The sequence below is a fragment of the Cydia strobilella genome, chromosome 9 (assembly GCF_947568885.1).
Source record: "Cydia strobilella chromosome 9, ilCydStro3.1, whole genome shotgun sequence".
In the NCBI taxonomy this organism is placed as follows: domain Eukaryota; kingdom Metazoa; phylum Arthropoda; class Insecta; order Lepidoptera; family Tortricidae; genus Cydia; species Cydia strobilella.
The window spans coordinates 15,588,304-15,606,496 of NC_086049.1; the positions used below are offsets into that span (position 1 = coordinate 15,588,304).

At 38.4% G+C, this 18,193-nt stretch overlaps 3 protein-coding genes across 3 annotated transcripts; 1 reads left to right on the forward strand and 2 right to left on the reverse strand.

Moving 5' to 3' along the window:
* Positions 1-429: 429 nt before the first annotated feature.
* LOC134744365 (ER membrane protein complex subunit 3) lies at positions 430-5,721 on the reverse strand. Its single transcript, XM_063678145.1, has 5 exons — positions 5,468-5,721; positions 3,912-4,050; positions 2,740-2,857; positions 1,939-2,100; positions 430-1,207 (listed from the first exon to the last, which is right to left on the reverse strand). Exons 1-5 carry the CDS (start codon positions 5,614-5,616, stop codon positions 1,041-1,043), a joined length of 735 nt encoding a protein of 244 aa, XP_063534215.1. The 5' UTR covers positions 5,617-5,721; the 3' UTR covers positions 430-1,040.
* Positions 5,722-5,903: 182 nt separating this feature from the next.
* Positions 5,904-8,910, forward strand: LOC134744367 (uncharacterized). Its single transcript, XM_063678146.1, has 6 exons — positions 5,904-5,962; positions 6,038-6,287; positions 6,382-6,516; positions 6,983-7,153; positions 7,605-7,764; positions 7,907-8,910. Exons 1-6 carry the CDS (start codon positions 5,904-5,906, stop codon positions 8,908-8,910), a joined length of 1,779 nt encoding a protein of 592 aa, XP_063534216.1.
* Positions 8,911-9,021: 111 nt separating this feature from the next.
* Positions 9,022-10,746, reverse strand: LOC134744368 (nucleolar protein 12). The gene is made up of 3 exons (XM_063678147.1): positions 10,577-10,746; positions 10,391-10,496; positions 9,022-9,691 (listed from the first exon to the last, which is right to left on the reverse strand). The coding sequence occupies exons 1-3, from the start codon at positions 10,648-10,650 to the stop codon at positions 9,164-9,166; spliced, it is 708 nt and encodes a 235-aa protein (XP_063534217.1). The 5' UTR covers positions 10,651-10,746; the 3' UTR covers positions 9,022-9,163.
* Between the last annotated feature and the right edge of the window lie 7,447 nt (positions 10,747-18,193).

The window sequence follows — 18,193 nt, forward strand, 5'->3', positions numbered from 1 at the left end:
TTGGCCCATTGTAAACCTTATTGCAACAAAAATAAGGTCTCACTAGACTTATATTGACCGGGATATAGACCGTGATTACCTTTTGTATTATTTATGAGATGAGTTTGACACCCACCCGCTATCTTCAGTCACCCGTGAACATGATGCATGTAACTGCGTCGAAATATCGGGAACTCATAAATATTAGATTATTTTAAACCGGGTCACTCGCGCATTATTAAGTCGAATAGCTCGACATGTTTCGGTCCAATTTACGAGGACCGTCTTCACGGAGACACGACACGTCTTCACTGGTCGAGGGCGCGGCGTGTACTCACGTACTGACGTGTCGTGTCTCCGTGAAGACGGTCCTCGTAAATTGGACCGAAACATATCGAGCTATTCGACTTAATAATACGTGAGTGACCCGGTTTAAAATAATCTAATATGTTTGAGTCTCACGGGAGTTTTATAGTTAAAACTCATAAATAATACAAAAGGTAATCACGGTCTATATCCCGGTCAATATAAGTCTAGTGAAACTAACCGTGAATCATTCAAAACTCTAAAAATAAGGTCTACCAATAGCCAAAGTATTTTTATACTAGTATGGGGTCTCTATTGTTTGCCATAAAGTTTTAAGTCATAATGTATTGTTTGTCCGCATTTTCGTAAGTCGTAATTTGGTTTTTCTCAGAAACGCCACAGAATTAATAATAGTACTATAGGTACAGAAGATTCACTCTCTAACAAAACGCATCTATTACGACAGATATGACCGCTAGGTGGCGCAAGCGCGAACAGGCGTCCGTTCCGTAGCGGTGCGCGGCAATTACTATGGCTAGACCCCAGAATTGGGGACGGCCGCATGTACTTGTAGCGGCGCGATGAAATCGCGGAGTCACGCCTGGAAACGCGTAACTTTTCAGGATTGCCATAAAACTTACCTTACGAAAATCCTGAAAAGTTAACGGTTTCAGAATTATGACTAATGATAATTTGACAATAATTACATGATGACTCAATAACAAACAAAGGGATCCCTAGTATCAGGCATCAGCCTATTTGGACTCTGTCAGAAGTTCAGCCTCGACGTTGGCGAGCGCCCACTTGTGTTCGGTGATCTCGAGAGCCTCCCACTCGGCCTTGAACGCGGCTTTTGGGTCCGGAGGCATCGCCATGGCGGCGCCTGACATCTGCTCTTGCATTATCTTCGACTGGTCTGCGGCTGAAAAAAAAAAAAACTTCAAATCATTCTGCCTAGGTCAATTTATTTCGTAGTTTGCTCACTCATTCGAGTTGAAGCTCTGGCTTTTAACACTTGCAGTGCCAAGCGCCCCATTTCTAATACAAAATGAACCCGACTAGCGGGTTCTTGGCACTGAAAGTGTCACAACTACTCTACGCAAACAAAAATTAATTTCCGCTAATAGAGTCAATTGCAGATAGCGACATTATTTGATTGTCCTAAAGCTATTAGGACTTACGTTGTGTAACATTTAGCCTTTTTAATTCTCAATTTTTAGTAACCTTCAAATTGATGTTCAATACCAGGATCGCAGGATTGATAAAGAGAGTTTCGGTATTAATACCGGTATTCCGAGCCGTCCGGTATTTGGAAGCCCTATAATAATTTAACTAACTTAGCGGATTCACTCACGTATTTTTACGCCCATCCGTCGTGACCGCTACTCACTCAGGCACTGTTAGTGCTTGAAAATGGAGACCTAGGCTCTCCGAAACATGTCGCGCGAGTGACTAAAAATACGTGAGTGAAACCGCTAAGTTAGAAAGTTAATATGTCCCAAGATAGTTTAAATTGGATTATTGCAAACCCTATAGTAATACTGATAAATATAGCAATTAAGATAGTTCACAGTTTTTGTTGCACATTTGTGTGTTGGAATCACGTTTGAGTGGTAAGAACGTAAGGTGGACAGAAAGTCAACTAAAACTCACCATTATTCTCCCCAAGCACAAGCGTGTAGATGGTCCGCAGGCCAAACACATTGAGGAAGTACCAAGACGCCGAGGACACCCAGGAGGCGTCCAGGTACATGAGCTCCACGCCGCGCTGTAACATCGGCTTGAAGCGCAGCGTCAGCGGGAAGGGCACTTTGGCTGTAAGAATAAAGAAAATATTAAATCAAGCATGTAAACCTAATAAGGATGTTGACATGAATCGCGAATATATAAAATGTTATGTTTTTACCACAGTAGGGAATATTAGAATGCTGAAAATCATATTTTGTAAGTGTAAATAACGTAATAAATTAATTAAAAATAATTAAAAGTATATAAAATAATGCCCAGCATCACGTGACTGCAAACGCAAATCGGAGCGCGTGACGTCACGGTGTGAGAAACACGCACAGACAAGTTGTCAAACCTGGTGGTCCTCTGGCACTGACAGCAGTTTGTTTATCACATCGTTACGTCATCAAGGTCACGTGACAGCTTGGAGCGTTTTTGCGCGAAATTTAAACACTAAACTAATTAGCCGACTTTTTATTAAAAATGTATGAATGAATGTTTTTTTTTTTGCAATAATTACGTGTCTATCTATAAAATGAAAACAGTTCTAAAAAATTGTCAACATCCCTATTGTTTTGTTGAGTATTAGTTGCCTGTTGAAGGAAAAGTAGTCCGTGATAAAAGCTTGTATCAAAAATTAAATTTATTAGAAGACAGACTAAAAACTTATGTGAAGAAACTTATAATAGTGTAGTATTGTATAGACTATAGATAGATGGTACGTACTTGTGAGGAAACCACTGAACATCCAGTTGATCCAGCCTCCAATGATGATCATGGGCAGCACATTAGTCACATTGCCCTTCAGCATGTCTGTCATCATGCTGGGGTCTGTCATGGGGTTCTGAATTCAAATAATTAAATGAAATCATTTTCTAACTTTGCACATTTAAGTTATCATGAGATGTAATAAGTTGAAATGCCTTAAGTCCACCATTTGTACTTTCTAGTATATTGCAATAAAAATTAAATAAATAAGTCGTAAAGACTGCACTCTAGCCTAGTCAGAGTAGAACAGTAACCAATGTTTGGTGATTTTTTATTCATGCACCAGTTTTCACCATACAATTTTGATTGAATTGTTCAGAAAAACACTATTTTAAGTAGTGTTGAAATACAATTATATACTAAAAACAAATAAAAAGATAAAAAATTGTCTTTTACTTCTAGCGACAACCAAATCACCAATAACTGACAACAGTGAATATTTTATTTAAGTACATAATTTTTTTTTATTTTTTTATTAGCCTACTTTGGTGTCCCACTGCTGGGCAAAGGCCTCCCCTCGTTTTCTCCACTCGACCCTGTCATCGGCATTTTCCCATAATTTATCTTGTAAAAATATAAAATTAGTAGTAGTGTTTCTACATAAAGGAAAATCACCAATAACTGACAACAACAGTGAATAGTTTATTTAAGTAGGTAATTTATCTTTTAAAAATATAAAATTAGTAGTAGTGTTTCTACATAAAGGAAAATCACCAATAACTGACAACAACAGTGAATAGTTTATTTAAGTAGGTAATTTATCTTTTAAAAATATAAAATGAGTAGTAGTGTTTCTACATAAAGGAAAATCACCAATAACTGACAACAACAGTGAATAGTTTATTTAAGTAGGTAATTTATCTTGTAAAAATATAAAGTTAGTAGTAGTGTTTCTTCATAAGGGAAATGGGTAATTTGTCAGTAAAAATAAACTAAACAAATAGGGAGTATTACTGCAATGTTGTGCTGCCAGAGTGCAGCACTAGCACAAACCGTAAACCATAGAGTAACTTATATAACATATACTATGCCGTAAGCAGTTCTTTGAAAAGTTTTCACAGATTATACAATTTGCAGCTCTAGTTCTTATAATAGTTATAATACAGTATGAATCTTTAAAATTTAAGTACCTGTGACGCGGGAGCCCTTTTCTGCACCTTAAAGTAGCCAGTCTCCTCGTTGTTGAACCAGTGGCGGCGCATCGCAAACGACTGCCGCGGGAGGTACTTTCCGTTCTCGCGTAGCAGTCGCGCTCTAATCATCACTTGACTGCAAAATGTTAATAATACTTATATAGATGTTATTATACTTTCCCACCTCACGCAAAATAGGCACATTGGATGTCGATTTGCGGAAAATGCCCAGCATAACTAACTAACTACTTTCCCATCACGGAACAATGGTGCTCCGGAGCTTTGGGAGGCATGCGCGGAGCCAACACGTACACATTTGACATTTTAATGAAATGTAAAGGGCAACAAGAGGATGCTGCCCTTGCCCGTGTCATGGGACGCATGCAGAGGGAGCGCGTGCCAGGGTGTAAGGGCTATTGAGAGTTATGGAATCTAAAATTAACTAGGTTATTGTGTGAAAGCGATGGACTAAGTACTGAGCTATGGGATAAAAAACCGGACGCCTGCCTAATAAAACGGTATGCAATTTTATTTCCGGCAGACGGTGACTCGCTCTCACAAGATGGGCCCCCACAAAAAGCGACATCTAGGATGGCTCAAGGGCAACACCGGTGTGAGCGGTTCAGGAGTAACCCAGTAAGCAATATAGTTATTGGATCTATTTGTCGCGAAAAACCGCGAGTATCAAGCAGTTGGTAAGTTGCACAACAAATAATTTATAGATTCTCTATAACTTCAACCCTGCTTGCAACACTGACCTCTATGTTGTCGATGGACATTAAAAAAAAGGTTAGTTCAAGAAGGAGGGAAAAACAATGTCACACAGAACAAAATAGATAAAGTTGTGTTGAGTGAGTAATAAAATAAAGAATAGATTACCAGCTGTGGTAAGTTTCATATACAATTTCTATTCTCTAATGAACCGCAGAACAAAGTGTATACCAAGTGAATACTTACAACCGTCCAGTGCGGAATTGAATAATTCCGCACTGGACGGTTGTGGAACAGCAATATGTAGTACAAGCAAAGTCAAGTGTGATACTCATTGCAAGTCAAGTTAATGATCAAGTGAGGCAATATCAGGGCAGGTTGTAAGGGGTTGGAGGAGACCTGCGGGGACCTAAATGGTTCCAACCAAATATGACTCGAGTAAGGGTATGTTACACAAGCGATCAATGTAGTGATTGCACACCTTGCCATGAACCCGTGTTGTGGCAAGATTAGTTCCCCGTGATGTCAATAGCTCGTCTAGGCGAGGCTAGACCGTAGCCGTGCAGAATCTGCAGAAGCCACGGGTCGCTCGAGTCAGATTACTATGTTAATAAATGTTCACAAAGTTTTATGTAAATATTGCAGTTCCAAAACCTAAATGCAGATACTTTATTCAATATCAATTGTTAGTCTTGTCGTCTATTACATCCTCGTTAATAAACGCGGCGACACTATTGGCGTGAGAAGTAAATCATTAGCAATCGGTCATATTTAGGGGTTGGAATAAAATATTTTTAGAAAAATACGGAGGACATAGTATGATGTTTGTTGTCAGTACTTACCTGTCCTGAACCTGCAATAGTTCGATCTTCTTTTGAGACGACAGAATAATAGAAACATAGTGTCGAACAATTCCAACTAAAAAGGTGATTATTACTATGGGAAGAAACACCCATCCTCGTATATTGGGATCTAGCAGTAATTCTGCCATCGTATAAAGTTAATTTACAATGTTAATTACAATTTACCATTGAATTACAGCTAAAATACTACAGGTACAGAAGCAAATAAAATCGATAAATTCCAGGTCGGTCGACCTACCCGACCTAGTCCTAGTAAGAATGACAGACGTGACATGACAATCATGACATAGAATAGAAAAAAAAAAAGCCATTTGAGCTGAACATATAGACGTTGTTTCTGTAGCAAATTGTTCGTGAACTATTTAAGATCAAATTTCGGTTTTGACGTTTCTTTCTCAAGTTTCTCAATAAATAAATGATCTACCGCGTTTGGCGGCAGATTTCGCCCTTTCGTAAATTATCGAGTTTTTCAACGTAAGTAGGCTTATCGTAGGAAACTGTAATCTTAAAAAGGAGAGCTTACCTAATAAACTTCTTTGTATATCTTAGAATGCCACGTGGAAAAGCGACCGCTGCAACCAACAAAATCACAACTGCACAAAGTAATGTATCAAAGAAAAATAAATCTACATACAAGGATGAAGCCAATTTACAAATAAGATTAGGTCAGGAATTAGAACCAGAGGAAGACATAAGCTACGCTCAAAATAAGAGTCCCAGTCTAGATTTAAGCAAATTCAAATTTGAAAAGAAACCTCACATCAAAATTCAATATGAAAAAGAATCTCCAGTCAAGCAGGTACTTATTCACACTATACAGCGATTGTTTGTGTCATACGTTTGCTGACAATAATATTTGAATACAATGAAACTGATCAAAACAACTTTTACAGGAAGCCAAAGGCCTTTGGGAACCACCACACTGGCAGGACTTTCTCCTCAACCTGAGAAATATGAGGGCCAATAAAGATGCCCCCGTGGATACTATGGGTTGCCACATGTCATCCGATCCTAAAGCTCCACCAGAAGTAAGTTCTTGATGGTAAATTGTATGTAATTGTGTTAAAATTGAACCAGCATTTGATTTTGCTTTCCTGCTTCATGAAGCCTAGATTATCAGTTATTTATTTCTTAAGTCCTTAACAACCTCAATTACCTTTACCCAGTTACAGTTTGTCGTGCTTGTGATATTACTGCATTTAACGAACTAAAAGAACAAAGTCGATAAAATTTGTGTGTTTATTTTTTCTCATATTTCTTCAATTAATAAGACTTGATCATCTTGAAATGGTTGTAAGGGGCCCTGACACGCTTAATCCAGCCCTGTTTGAATGGTTTCATTTTGTAAAATTATCTGGACACGCTGCCATGTATTTAGCTTAGTTTTTCTGATATAAAAATGCCATCTATTTATTTTTCCTGCTGCCATGTTTGTGGGTAGTCTACAAAATTACTGAATAAAAAATGGCTAATGACAAATAATATTTTTTACAGGTGATCAGATACCAGCATCTCATTTCCTTGATGCTATCAAGCCAAACAAAGGACCAGGTTACATTTGAAGCCATGGAGAGACTTAGAGAGAAAGGGCTCACCATAGACAATGTGCTGAGCATGAGTGATGATGAACTGGGGAAGCTGATATACCCTGTGGGATTTTGGAAGGTAATTATCATATTATCAACTTGTACTTGAAGTTAAATGCATAATTACTCTTTATTGTACACCTCAAAAAAAGCAGTTACAGAAAAACAAACCTGATATACACATACCATACAATGGGATTGGCAACTGTCAAGGGTTTGCATAGTCGCGCCATCATAGCTTGCCCCTTTTTCTATGAGATTTGGCTTAAAGGGCTGGCATCCTGGGCATAAAATTCCATTTTAAAAACAAAAATTTGACAATTCTAGGGATTGACTGGGCAAGCTATGCTGGCGCCATCTGCTAAATACTTTGACCGGCCAACCCCATTGTAGTCACTAGAGAAACTGGCAATTATTAATAATTATTTGTTGTAGAAAGTTCATGTGTAGTTTCCCTGACTACTACTTTACAATGAATAAGTTTTTTGTATGTTTTTAAATTATCTGAAAATGAATATCTTTGTGAACAGACAAAAGTGAAGTATATAAAGAAGACAACACAAACCTTGAAAGAGCAGTACAACGGAGACATACCAGACTCGGTTGAGAAACTTTGTAAGCTGACTGGAGTTGGTCCCAAAATGGCACATATTTGTATGAGTGTCGCTTGGAACAAGGTCACTGGCATAGGTAATTTATTTTATTTAGCAGGTTTTAAGAAAATAGGTAAAATCTGTAAAGTGTAGGTTGTACTATTTTGAGTAATTCCATGCCAACGAGTCATGAAAATCTGTAGAACTCCCATATGTTAAACTCGCCTTTTATTCTGCAGGTGTTGACACCCATGTGCACAGGATTAGCAACAGGATAGGATGGGTGAAGAAGCCAACAGCCACCCCAGAAGACACCCGCAAGGCCCTGGAGGCCTGGCTGCCTTTTGAGCTCTGGGGTGAGGTCAACCACCTACTTGTAGGCTTCGGACAAACAATCTGTCTACCCATTGGCCCTAACTGCGAGGAGTGCTTAAACAAAGACATCTGCCCTTCTAGGGGCATAAAGAAGTCACCTAAGAAGACAACTCCCATGAAAGCTAAAGAAGAAATTGACCCATTAGATGTTACGATAGAAAAAACTGTGAAAAAAGTTTTGAAGAACTTAAAACTTGATGAAGATGGGATAACATTGAATGTTCCAAATGCAAAAGCTCCAAAAGTAAGGAAAATAAGTCCCAAAAAAGAAATTGTAAAAAGTGAAGATAGCTATCAAAAAGTCAATTTAAAAATTCCTGTCGATTGTGGATCAAATCCTGATACAAAGGTACAAAGGAAAAGGAAAGTTAGTCCTAAAAAGGCTATGCAACCAGAAGTCATTGAAGATAGTGCTGAACATTTATCCGCTGTATCAAATTCAGAAAAATTGCAGCAAAGGAAAAGAAAGGTAACACCTAAAAAAGCTAAAGAGCCAGCTGATGTTAACACTATTGAAGAATGCTTAACAGTACTTAATATCTGTGAAAAAAAAGAACCAAGAAAAAGAAAAGTTACACCTGTAAAAGAAAGTAAACAATCTGATAAAAGTATAAGTACAAATAACCTTGACAGTAAGGCTCCACCAAAAAGAAAGATTACTCCCAAAAAAGCACAATTACAACAAAATCAGGATAATGATGATGATTTTGTACAGCCAGCGTTACTTGAAGTTAAAAGTAATGTGCAGAAATCAGCTAAAGCAAAAAAATCACCAGTCAAACGTAAATCACCAAGGGTTCAAAGTAACACAGATGATATCAAACCTGCCAGTAATAAAACTGGTAGAAAAAAAACTAAGAGTTGCTAAAGACGTTGCTGAGCAATTTTTTAATTGATAAGTGAATGCTAAAGTACATGAAGGAATATCTAGCAAACTGTGAACTTCCAGTGTTTGAATAATTGCTGGTTACTCGCATCATTGTTTTTTATGTGATTAATGGTGACCTCAATTTATACAGTATTTTAGATTGCATGATTGTTAAATTTGATTTTAGTGTTGTATAATTATGTTAATCAAGCATGTTTTAAAATAAATAATTGGTATATTATAATACTTTATTTCAATGTTTTCTCCTACCAAAATTCTTTTTCGATTTCTCCTTTCTTGGTTTGCCAGGTTTGCCTGATTTGGCCTTTGTCCTGGCCATGTGTTCCTTCTTTTGGTGAGATTTCTTCTTATTTTGTACTCTATCCAACTTGCTCTTCATTTGAAATACTTTGCTCTTCTGCATCTTCTTCTTGGCTTGTTGCATGAGCATATGCTTTAACTCTTTTTTGGATTTTGGTTTATTATCATCTTTATCTTTGTCATCATCTTCCACCTCTTCAGCAGATTCCATTTCAGTATCTGAACCCATGCCAGGAACACTTGCTGCTGAAGTTTCTTTTGTTTTTTTGATAGATTTCTTTTCTATTTTTTCTTGAGGTCTGTTCTCACCTATAACCAAGTCTTTTTTTTGCAAAGTGTCTGATGACAGTTCAACTATTTTAACATTAACATCATTATCTTCATACTCTTCTTTAAGCAGCTGCTCAATGTCAGGTAGGGGTCTACTGGAGACTACAAGTTTTTTGTAGGACTCTTTATTCTGAAAAAGAATAAATTGCATTTGGAACCTTCCATTACTATACTCAATCAAATTTAGAACATGTAGAATTCATTGTACACAGAATTGCACAAGGATAGATAAATGTATAATGTTTGATTTATAGTCTGTATGGGTACTAAAAGGCTTCAGAGCAGAGTTGTGCTGTTCCCAGGGATTGTCGGGAATTTACCCTATTTACCTAAAATAGGGAACATTCCCGGGAACGACACCACTCTACTTCAGTTCCTTTTCAAGTTTTGGTTGATTTTATAACCTAAATTACCAATGATAATAACAAAATGAAATTACTATAAAGCTTAGAACATAAATTTAAAAATAAATATAAAATAAAATTACATAAATCATATAAGTGATCCAATTTCCAAACTGTGCCCTTTAAAGCGTTCAAAATGTGCTATTTGTCCAAAAAATTACTTATAGTTTCTGCCCGCAACTTAGAATGTGTAGAATGATGAATTTTTTGTTATATCCATCAATGTCCTCACCCGGAACTATTTCCATACCGAACTTCATATAAATCAGTTTTGCTGGTTAAGAGTGAACACACAGACATATTTAATACATTTACAAACAAATATTTTTTTTCTCTCTCATATTTCGAATTTATAGTTATTATTGAAGGGACTTCAAAGGCCCTGAATGTTGTCGTGATGAGGGTATTATTAGGTACTAACTAACCTCTTGTTTTATTCTTTTCTTCTCCTCCTTCAATAAACGCTGAATTTCTTCTTGAGCCTTTTTCTTCCTTTCAAGCTTTCTCTTACGGAAACCGCACAAATAATCCCTGTAAACATAAATTTCATAAATCATTGTGCTAGTAACCTTTAACCAATTGAAAACATATCTTCATGGCGAACTACCAACTTTCTTTGGCTTTCGTCGAAAACTAAGGTTATTTTTTTCTTCTTTTCTTGATTCTTGGTTTTACGTTTTCCCATTTTAAGTTAAATTTCTATATTCAACACAATAACAAATATAACCTAAAAAGTGGCGTGCGAGAAACAAAACAATAATGTTCTAAGTTTCTGACAGTTCTGACAAGTGACACTGACAGACTGACACCACTAACACATGTTTTTTGTTATTTGGGTTGGCTAGTTGACAATTTTTATACCGGTTTTGAGTATCGAATTGTAACTATTCGATTCGTGCATGTGAAAAATAAACATAATTCTATTGTAATTTATACCGTAAATAGTATTTTACTATGAATTTAGAATTATAAATTAATAGTATGCTATCAGTGATTAACTTTTATGTTATCATTACGGTAGTTTCTAAAAATACATTTCAGAATATGAAACATTTTTATTTCAATTACCGATTTTTGGCACAGTTCCATAAACATTTTAATATTCTTGCCTGTGATTGGCGGAAGCAAGGAATTAATAGTTTTTATGAGCCACTCCTCGGCCAATCAGCTCGCAAGTCCACAATAAAGACGGACTCATCAGCAGCATGGCGCTCAGTATATATTTGAAGCTTGAACGATGCGCTTCCTCTCGTTACATCGCTTTTTTTTATTTGTGCATTTTGACGAAAATGTTATCGAACGTGAATTTTTGTGCTATGAAATATGGAAAGATTTGGGCGCAGTGACCTGAGACCGGCCTTATTTTGTAAGGTGAGCCTCGATATATGTATGCGGAATGCTGAAAGCGCCGTGAAATATTATATTAATTCATTTACATAGATATCAGAGCGAAAATCATGGCACCTAAAAATCAATCGGAAAGTCACTACGTATGCCTTTCGACGTAATTTAATTTAGGCATTCCAAGGTCGAGTCTAGAGGTCTTTAATGTCCCCGTGATGTGACCACGAATACATTAATTGGAGTAATCGATACTATTCTTCTAGCTCGGCCATATGTTATGCGTGAAAGGGTCATGTTCTCATGTTACTTACCGTTACTATTTCTAGTCAATTGTTTTGATCTACTTATTCTGGTTTTATAAGACTGATATCACGGACCGATTGCTAAAGTGTTCAGTGAGTACAGATTATTGCACTGGTGGGATGGGCTGTTAAAATGAGATAACAGTGCATTCAGCTCGTAGCACGGTTCATTTATCAAGGATTTATTTTATCACAACAAACACTGCAATGCAACTGGACCAACTTTTACACAAATTTACCTCATTTTCAATCAAACTATTGGCACATTAATTAATAAGACATGAGCCTGCACAGGCAAGAGTAATTTAGTTTAGTAACATAAATGTATTTTATTATTATAATATAATATATGTAATATCTGCAAGTATTTTGAACTTGGATTCATTCCAAGTTGTTAATAATTATAACTGTGAAGTTGTTTACTTTACTTTGCCTTCAGAGTGAATATTATATGTAGGTGTATTACTGATTTTATATGGCTTTCAACCAGAACGTTCAAGCTTTAAATCACGCCTATTTTCCGGAGGGGTAGGCAGACACCATGGATTTCCACTTGCTATGATCCTGACATACCTCTTTCGCTTCCTTCACTTTAATAACATTCCTCATACACGTTCGCCGGTTTAGGGTGCTCTTGACCTGGCCTTTCTTCAGGATTTCTCTGATCTGATCAGAGAAAGTCCGCCGAGGTCTACGCCTTCCAACTCCCGTTTCTACCTCTCACATCTCACTCATTTTTTCCACGTGTCCACAGGAAATGCGATATATTCAGTGTTTCAAATTTTAAACTACATCCGTTTAGGTTAGGCTGTACATGTACATTGTATTTATATACAACTGATTTATTTCAATTGATTAATCAATATCTAATTCCAAATCTATATTAATAATTCAGTAACTTTGGTACTTTTGAATTAAATTCAATTGAAATAGCCTTTATTTCGGACAAGTATTTTGTAAGTACATTTTGTTGTTAACATATATATTTCCATCTGTATGCCTTTTGTAGGCAAAGGCCTCCCCTAAATCTTTCCATTTTCCTATCCTTTGTTATTGTAGTCCAGCAACTTTGGTACTTGCTTTATAAATAAAAACCGGCCAGGTGCGAGTTGGACTCGCCCACCGAGGGTTCCGGACAGACAGACGGATGGACAACAAAGTGATCCCATAAGGATTCCGTTTTTTCCGTTTGAGGTACGGAAGCGGAACCCTAAAAACATCCAACCAAATTGAGAAGCTTCAAGGAAATATTGAATTTGGTGAATAATTTGGTTTACGTTTTGTATTTAGGTTATAACATTTTTACTCTAACAACTTTATATTTATTCAAATAAATTTGGTTTTACGTTTAAACGGTGCTTGGCACTGATTAATACCACAACCTACCTACTGTGAGTACTATGCCACCGGACAAGTATTGTAAAAGATAGATTATGAACTGGTTAGGAAGTAAAAGTTGTTTAGGTTTATTAAAACAGATCATAATACCAAGGTTCTTTACTAAAACAAGACAAAGCATGGTATCCTGAAATGTTTGTGTGTCTAAAACTTTAAAACCAGTGTGATAACAGCCATTGATAAATAAGATAACACAAGTAGGTGACTTGCAACCATAACCAGGTTTAGGCAGTTCTTTTTAGGGTTCCGTACCCAAAGGGTAGAAACGGGACCCTATTACTAAGACTCCGCTGTCCGTCTGTCTGTCTGTCTGTCACCAGGCTGTATCTCGTGATCTGTGATAGCTAGACAGCTGAAATTTTCACAGATGATGTATTTCGGTTGCCGCCATAACAACAAATACTAAAAACAGAATAAAATAGAGATTTAAGTGGGGCTCCCATACAACAAACGTGATTTTTGACCGAAGTTAAGCAACGTCGGGCGGGGTCAGTACTTGGATGGGTGACCGTTTTTATAGTTAATGGTACGGAACCCTTCGTGTGTGAGTCCGACTCGCACTTGGCCGGTTTTTTTATTAGGGTTCCGTACCCAAAGCGTAAAAACGCGACCCTATTACTAAGAATTTACTGTCCGTCTGTCTGTCACCAGGATGTATCTCGTGAACCGTGATAGCTAGACAGTTGAAATTTTCATAGATGATGTTTTTATGTTGCCGCTGTAACACAACAAATACTAAAAAGTACGGAACCCTCGGTGGGCGAGCCCGACTCGCACTTGTCCGGTTTTTTAAGATATGATCTTAACTAATCTTGCAAACTGTCAATCTTGAAGAGACTTTCAATAGTTTCAATGTTTGCCTATTTATGATTGGTTTGATGATAAGTGATAATATGTATTTATGTATACTGTATGCAATTTATTTGTGTAATGTTTAAAGAATGTGGTTTAGGTGAAGCACGCATTTAAACACATTGTGTAGGCATAAAGCAGCATTCGTGGCATTCTAAATCGGTATTAAACTTTATGGCCATGTAGCCCGCATGACAGACAAAAGATGGACCATACAAACCACAAAATGGAAGGGACCACACGGAAAACGCCCCACAGGCAGGCCGAAGAATCGCTGGTCTGAAGAAATTACCCAAATAGCCGGAAAACACTGGATGGAGACAGGAGAGGATAGAGAAAGTTAGAAAAAACTGGAGGAGGCCTTCACCCAGAGAGGGATCCATGAAGACAAATAAAACAACTTGCTCAAAAAATACAAAAAACAAACATTAAGAAAGAATATGGAAGCAAAGGCTATAATAATAATAATAATTAAACTTTATGATAGTTCTACATTCTGTTCTGAATGATAGGTCTACAACATATATCTTTTCTCGGTAGACAGCGGACACATCATCTAGTTTTCCAACTAGGTATCACCTGACAATGATTGCCTTGGGAATAGTATTGGTGTCCCGAAAGACTTCTCATTATTTTGCTAGCGCTAGCTGAATGTATGTATGTATATACTTTATTGTACATAAAAAATAACAACACGAAAAACACAGTCACAGAGTAAATAAAATACAACAAGGCCAACTTATCCCTGTATGGGATCTCTTCCAGTTAATCTTTGAGGAAATGAGTTAATGTGCATGTCGTTATCTAGATAAGTCAATTCGTTCTAATTCAAAGTACAATTAATTTACGTGAAGGACTTCTTTAACGACGACGGATCTTTGGATAGACCTTACTTACTTCACTGGCTCAGTGACCCAAAAAGGATCTTGGCTTCTGACACAAGAGAGCGCCACTCTGCCCTATTCTGCGCCACTTCACGTCAGTTGGGTATTCCGAGGGCGGACAGGTCTTTTAGGGCTTCGTCACTCCAGCGGTATCTGGGACGCCCAGACGAACGCTTTCCGCCCGGGCGCCCCACATACGCTCTTCTCACAGCACGATCCTCTCCCATCCTCTCCAGGTGACCAAGCCAGCGGAGTCGTGTGGTTTAAATAGTTTTGGATAGACCTACTAAAATATTGAAGATGTTATCTCGCAGCTTTTTTGTAAGATAGTCAATAGTCTACTTTTGCCTTGCCTTACTAACCGTACTGAATACCGTTCTTATATGCAGCGATCAAACTTATTCTGAAAATAGTTGTTGAGGGTGGTCTAAGTAAATTCAGCGGCACCGGCACACAATCCAGTGGCTATAGTTCTTTGAAAGTCTTTGACGAGATAATTTTTTTTATACCACGTCGGTGGCAATCAAGCATACGGCCCGCCTGATGGTGAGCATTATCTTAAGTCCGGTTTACATTCGCGTGCGAGCCACGAGACGCGAGTGTAAACACTGTAAACGGTGGGCTCGTGGCTAGAGGGAGGGAGAGAGACGAGCCACGAGCCCACCATTTACAGTGTTTACACTCGCGTCTCGTGGCTCGCACGCGAATGTAAACCGGACTTTACTGTTGCGGATCCGCACGCCTCTCCTTTGAGTGAGCGAGACAGTGCTATGCACGTCCCGCTCAGATACGGATAATCCGCATCCAAAGTGAAACTGCATAATAGTAACTGATCTGAGGGCCTAACCGCCAACCATTTTTTCTTTTGTCTTTCTGTGGCTCAAATGAGCAGAGAGCGAGATGACGAAATTTCTATTTTCATTTCTCGTTCCCTTATCCCTATGCCTTCTGATCGTACTCGACTGGAAAGTTGAGGTAATAATAATAATAATATCGCTTTAATTTGAGTGTGTCAAGTTGTAAAGTGATAAGCTACTGATATGACCTACTTTAGAGCCTGTTCCTACTGTTTGCCCCGCTCGTAGTATATTTCCTAAGAGTTCTGCACATTCCATTAGTAATGAAAGTAACACTAATTTTTAAACAATGAAAATTGCAGCTGTGAAAATTATTAAGTACTAACGATTTAACAGACCATCAATCAATCAATCTTTAATGTCAAAAACACATGTCAAAAATTACAATACAAATAAAATTAAAAATACACAACTTACCCTAAATTAAATAACAAAATCACACATTAAAAAAATCGGCCAAGTGCGAGTTGGACTCGCGCACCGAGGGTTCCGTACTTTTTAGTATTTGTTGTTATAGCGGCAACAGAAATACATCATCTGTGAACATTTCAACTGTCTAGCTATCACGGTTCGTGAGACATGGCCTGGTGACAGACGGACAGCGGAGTCTTACACCTTAGTAATAGGGTCCCGTTTTTACCCTTTGGGTACGGAACCCTAGAAACTAAAATATAGTAATATATACAAATGTCAAAAATATTTTTATTTTACAATGTGATAAGGTCCTATAATGGTCACTGAGTGTCTTCGTTTGTACAATGTCCAGGCAGTTACTGCAATCACTAACTAGTATAAAACAAAGTCGCTTCCTGCTGTCTGTCTGTCCCTATGCTTAGATCTTTAAAACTACGCAACAGATTTTGATGCGGTTTTAAATAGATAGTGATTCAAGAGGAAGGTTTATATGTATGATACATCAGCATTGCACCCGTGCGAAGCCGGGGCGGGTCTCTAATAATGTCTAAATATGTAAAAAAGCGCTAAAAATATCTGGTATCGCTCATTGATTTTGGGACGTGTGTGCATAGCATTCATTTATATTGCATCTGCATCTGCGAAGAATGTTGAAGACGAAAACGGACAAAAATAAGAGCGGAGACAGTGACTCTGAGGAACACACTCACCCTTGTCATTGCCCGGTAATTATGGGCAGTCTGTAGACAAATGCCCAATTGTATGACAAATATTACACCTTAAAATGGTTTTTGTACCCAGTATCACAGTAATATAGAACTCCTATACTAATTACCATCACACGTGTGACAGTAGGGCGCTCCAACTTTAAAACTAAAATGACCTGGTTCCTTACAGTTGTAACACAATAGATTTTGAATGGGATTTTGGATCTGTATTTAAAAAACGATTTCCGAATTTCCATGATGAAAACTATAAACCTTCCTATGTCCATTCCTGGGACACAAAGTATAACAAATCGTTGGAGGTGTACACATGAAGAGATAACAGACAGTAGGTAAAGATGGGTCGCGAGAGCGAGACTCGCGAGCAACACGGATCGTAGGTAAAGATGGGTCGCGAGAGCGAGACTCGCGAGCAACACGGATCGTAGGTAAAGATGGGTCGCGATAGCGGACTCGCGAGCGACACGGATCGTAGGTAAAGTAAAGATGGCTCGCGAGAGCGAGACTCGCGAGCAACATGGATCGCGAACGATCAGTACGGCTACCATCAGTTTGGCTTTGACATAAACGCCATCGAGAACGTAATTTACTTACTGTGCATCTGGCTCGCACTAATATACGAGTGAGATGCATAGAAAGTAAATTACGTTCTCAATGGCGTTTATGTCACAAACTGATGGTAGCCGTACTGAGGGCCTTCCGCGAACCACGTTCGACGTGTTGCCTCCTGTCACACGTACCTACGGGCGAATTTACAAGTGCGAAGTGTGAGGGTGGTACCTTTGTAAAAACGGTTGTACCTACCTAATTATAATTTAATTGGTAAACGATTTTTTTAGCCATCGTGTATATGGTTTACCAACATTGAAAAGGTGTGTTGCTATACTATGTATTAGAACCCACGTAGCGGTGTAGCACCGCTGCACCGCCTGCACCGCGCAGAACGGCGAAGGCGCGGCGTCGTGTGTCCGGTCTGCGTATATACAAAGGCTATACTGATATGGTTCAGAGTCTAGGCGGATTACCTACACCATGATACAAAATTGTACACCGCGGCCGCACCTCCGCCGTTCCGCGCGGTACATTGCAGCGGTGCCACACAGTGGCGTAACTAAGGGGGGGCAGGGGGGGCAAGTGCCCCGGGCGCCATCCAAGGGGGGGCGCCAAAATGGGCAAAAGGCAGCAGCAGGGAAATTTTTGTCAGTCGTCAGGGGGCGCAAATTTGGTGACTGCCCCGGGCACCATATCCTCTAGCTACGCCCCTGGCCACACCGCTACGTGGGTTCTTCGTTCTTCGCCTTAAGTTTGGTTGAATCACGAAAGCTGGCGCAGATTTCTATGAGACATTTGATATATCAGTATCAATCTCGCAACAGCTCTTATGAATCTATACATTACATATATAGTATTCTTATACATAATTATAGAACTGATTTAAAGTTATCAGTTGTA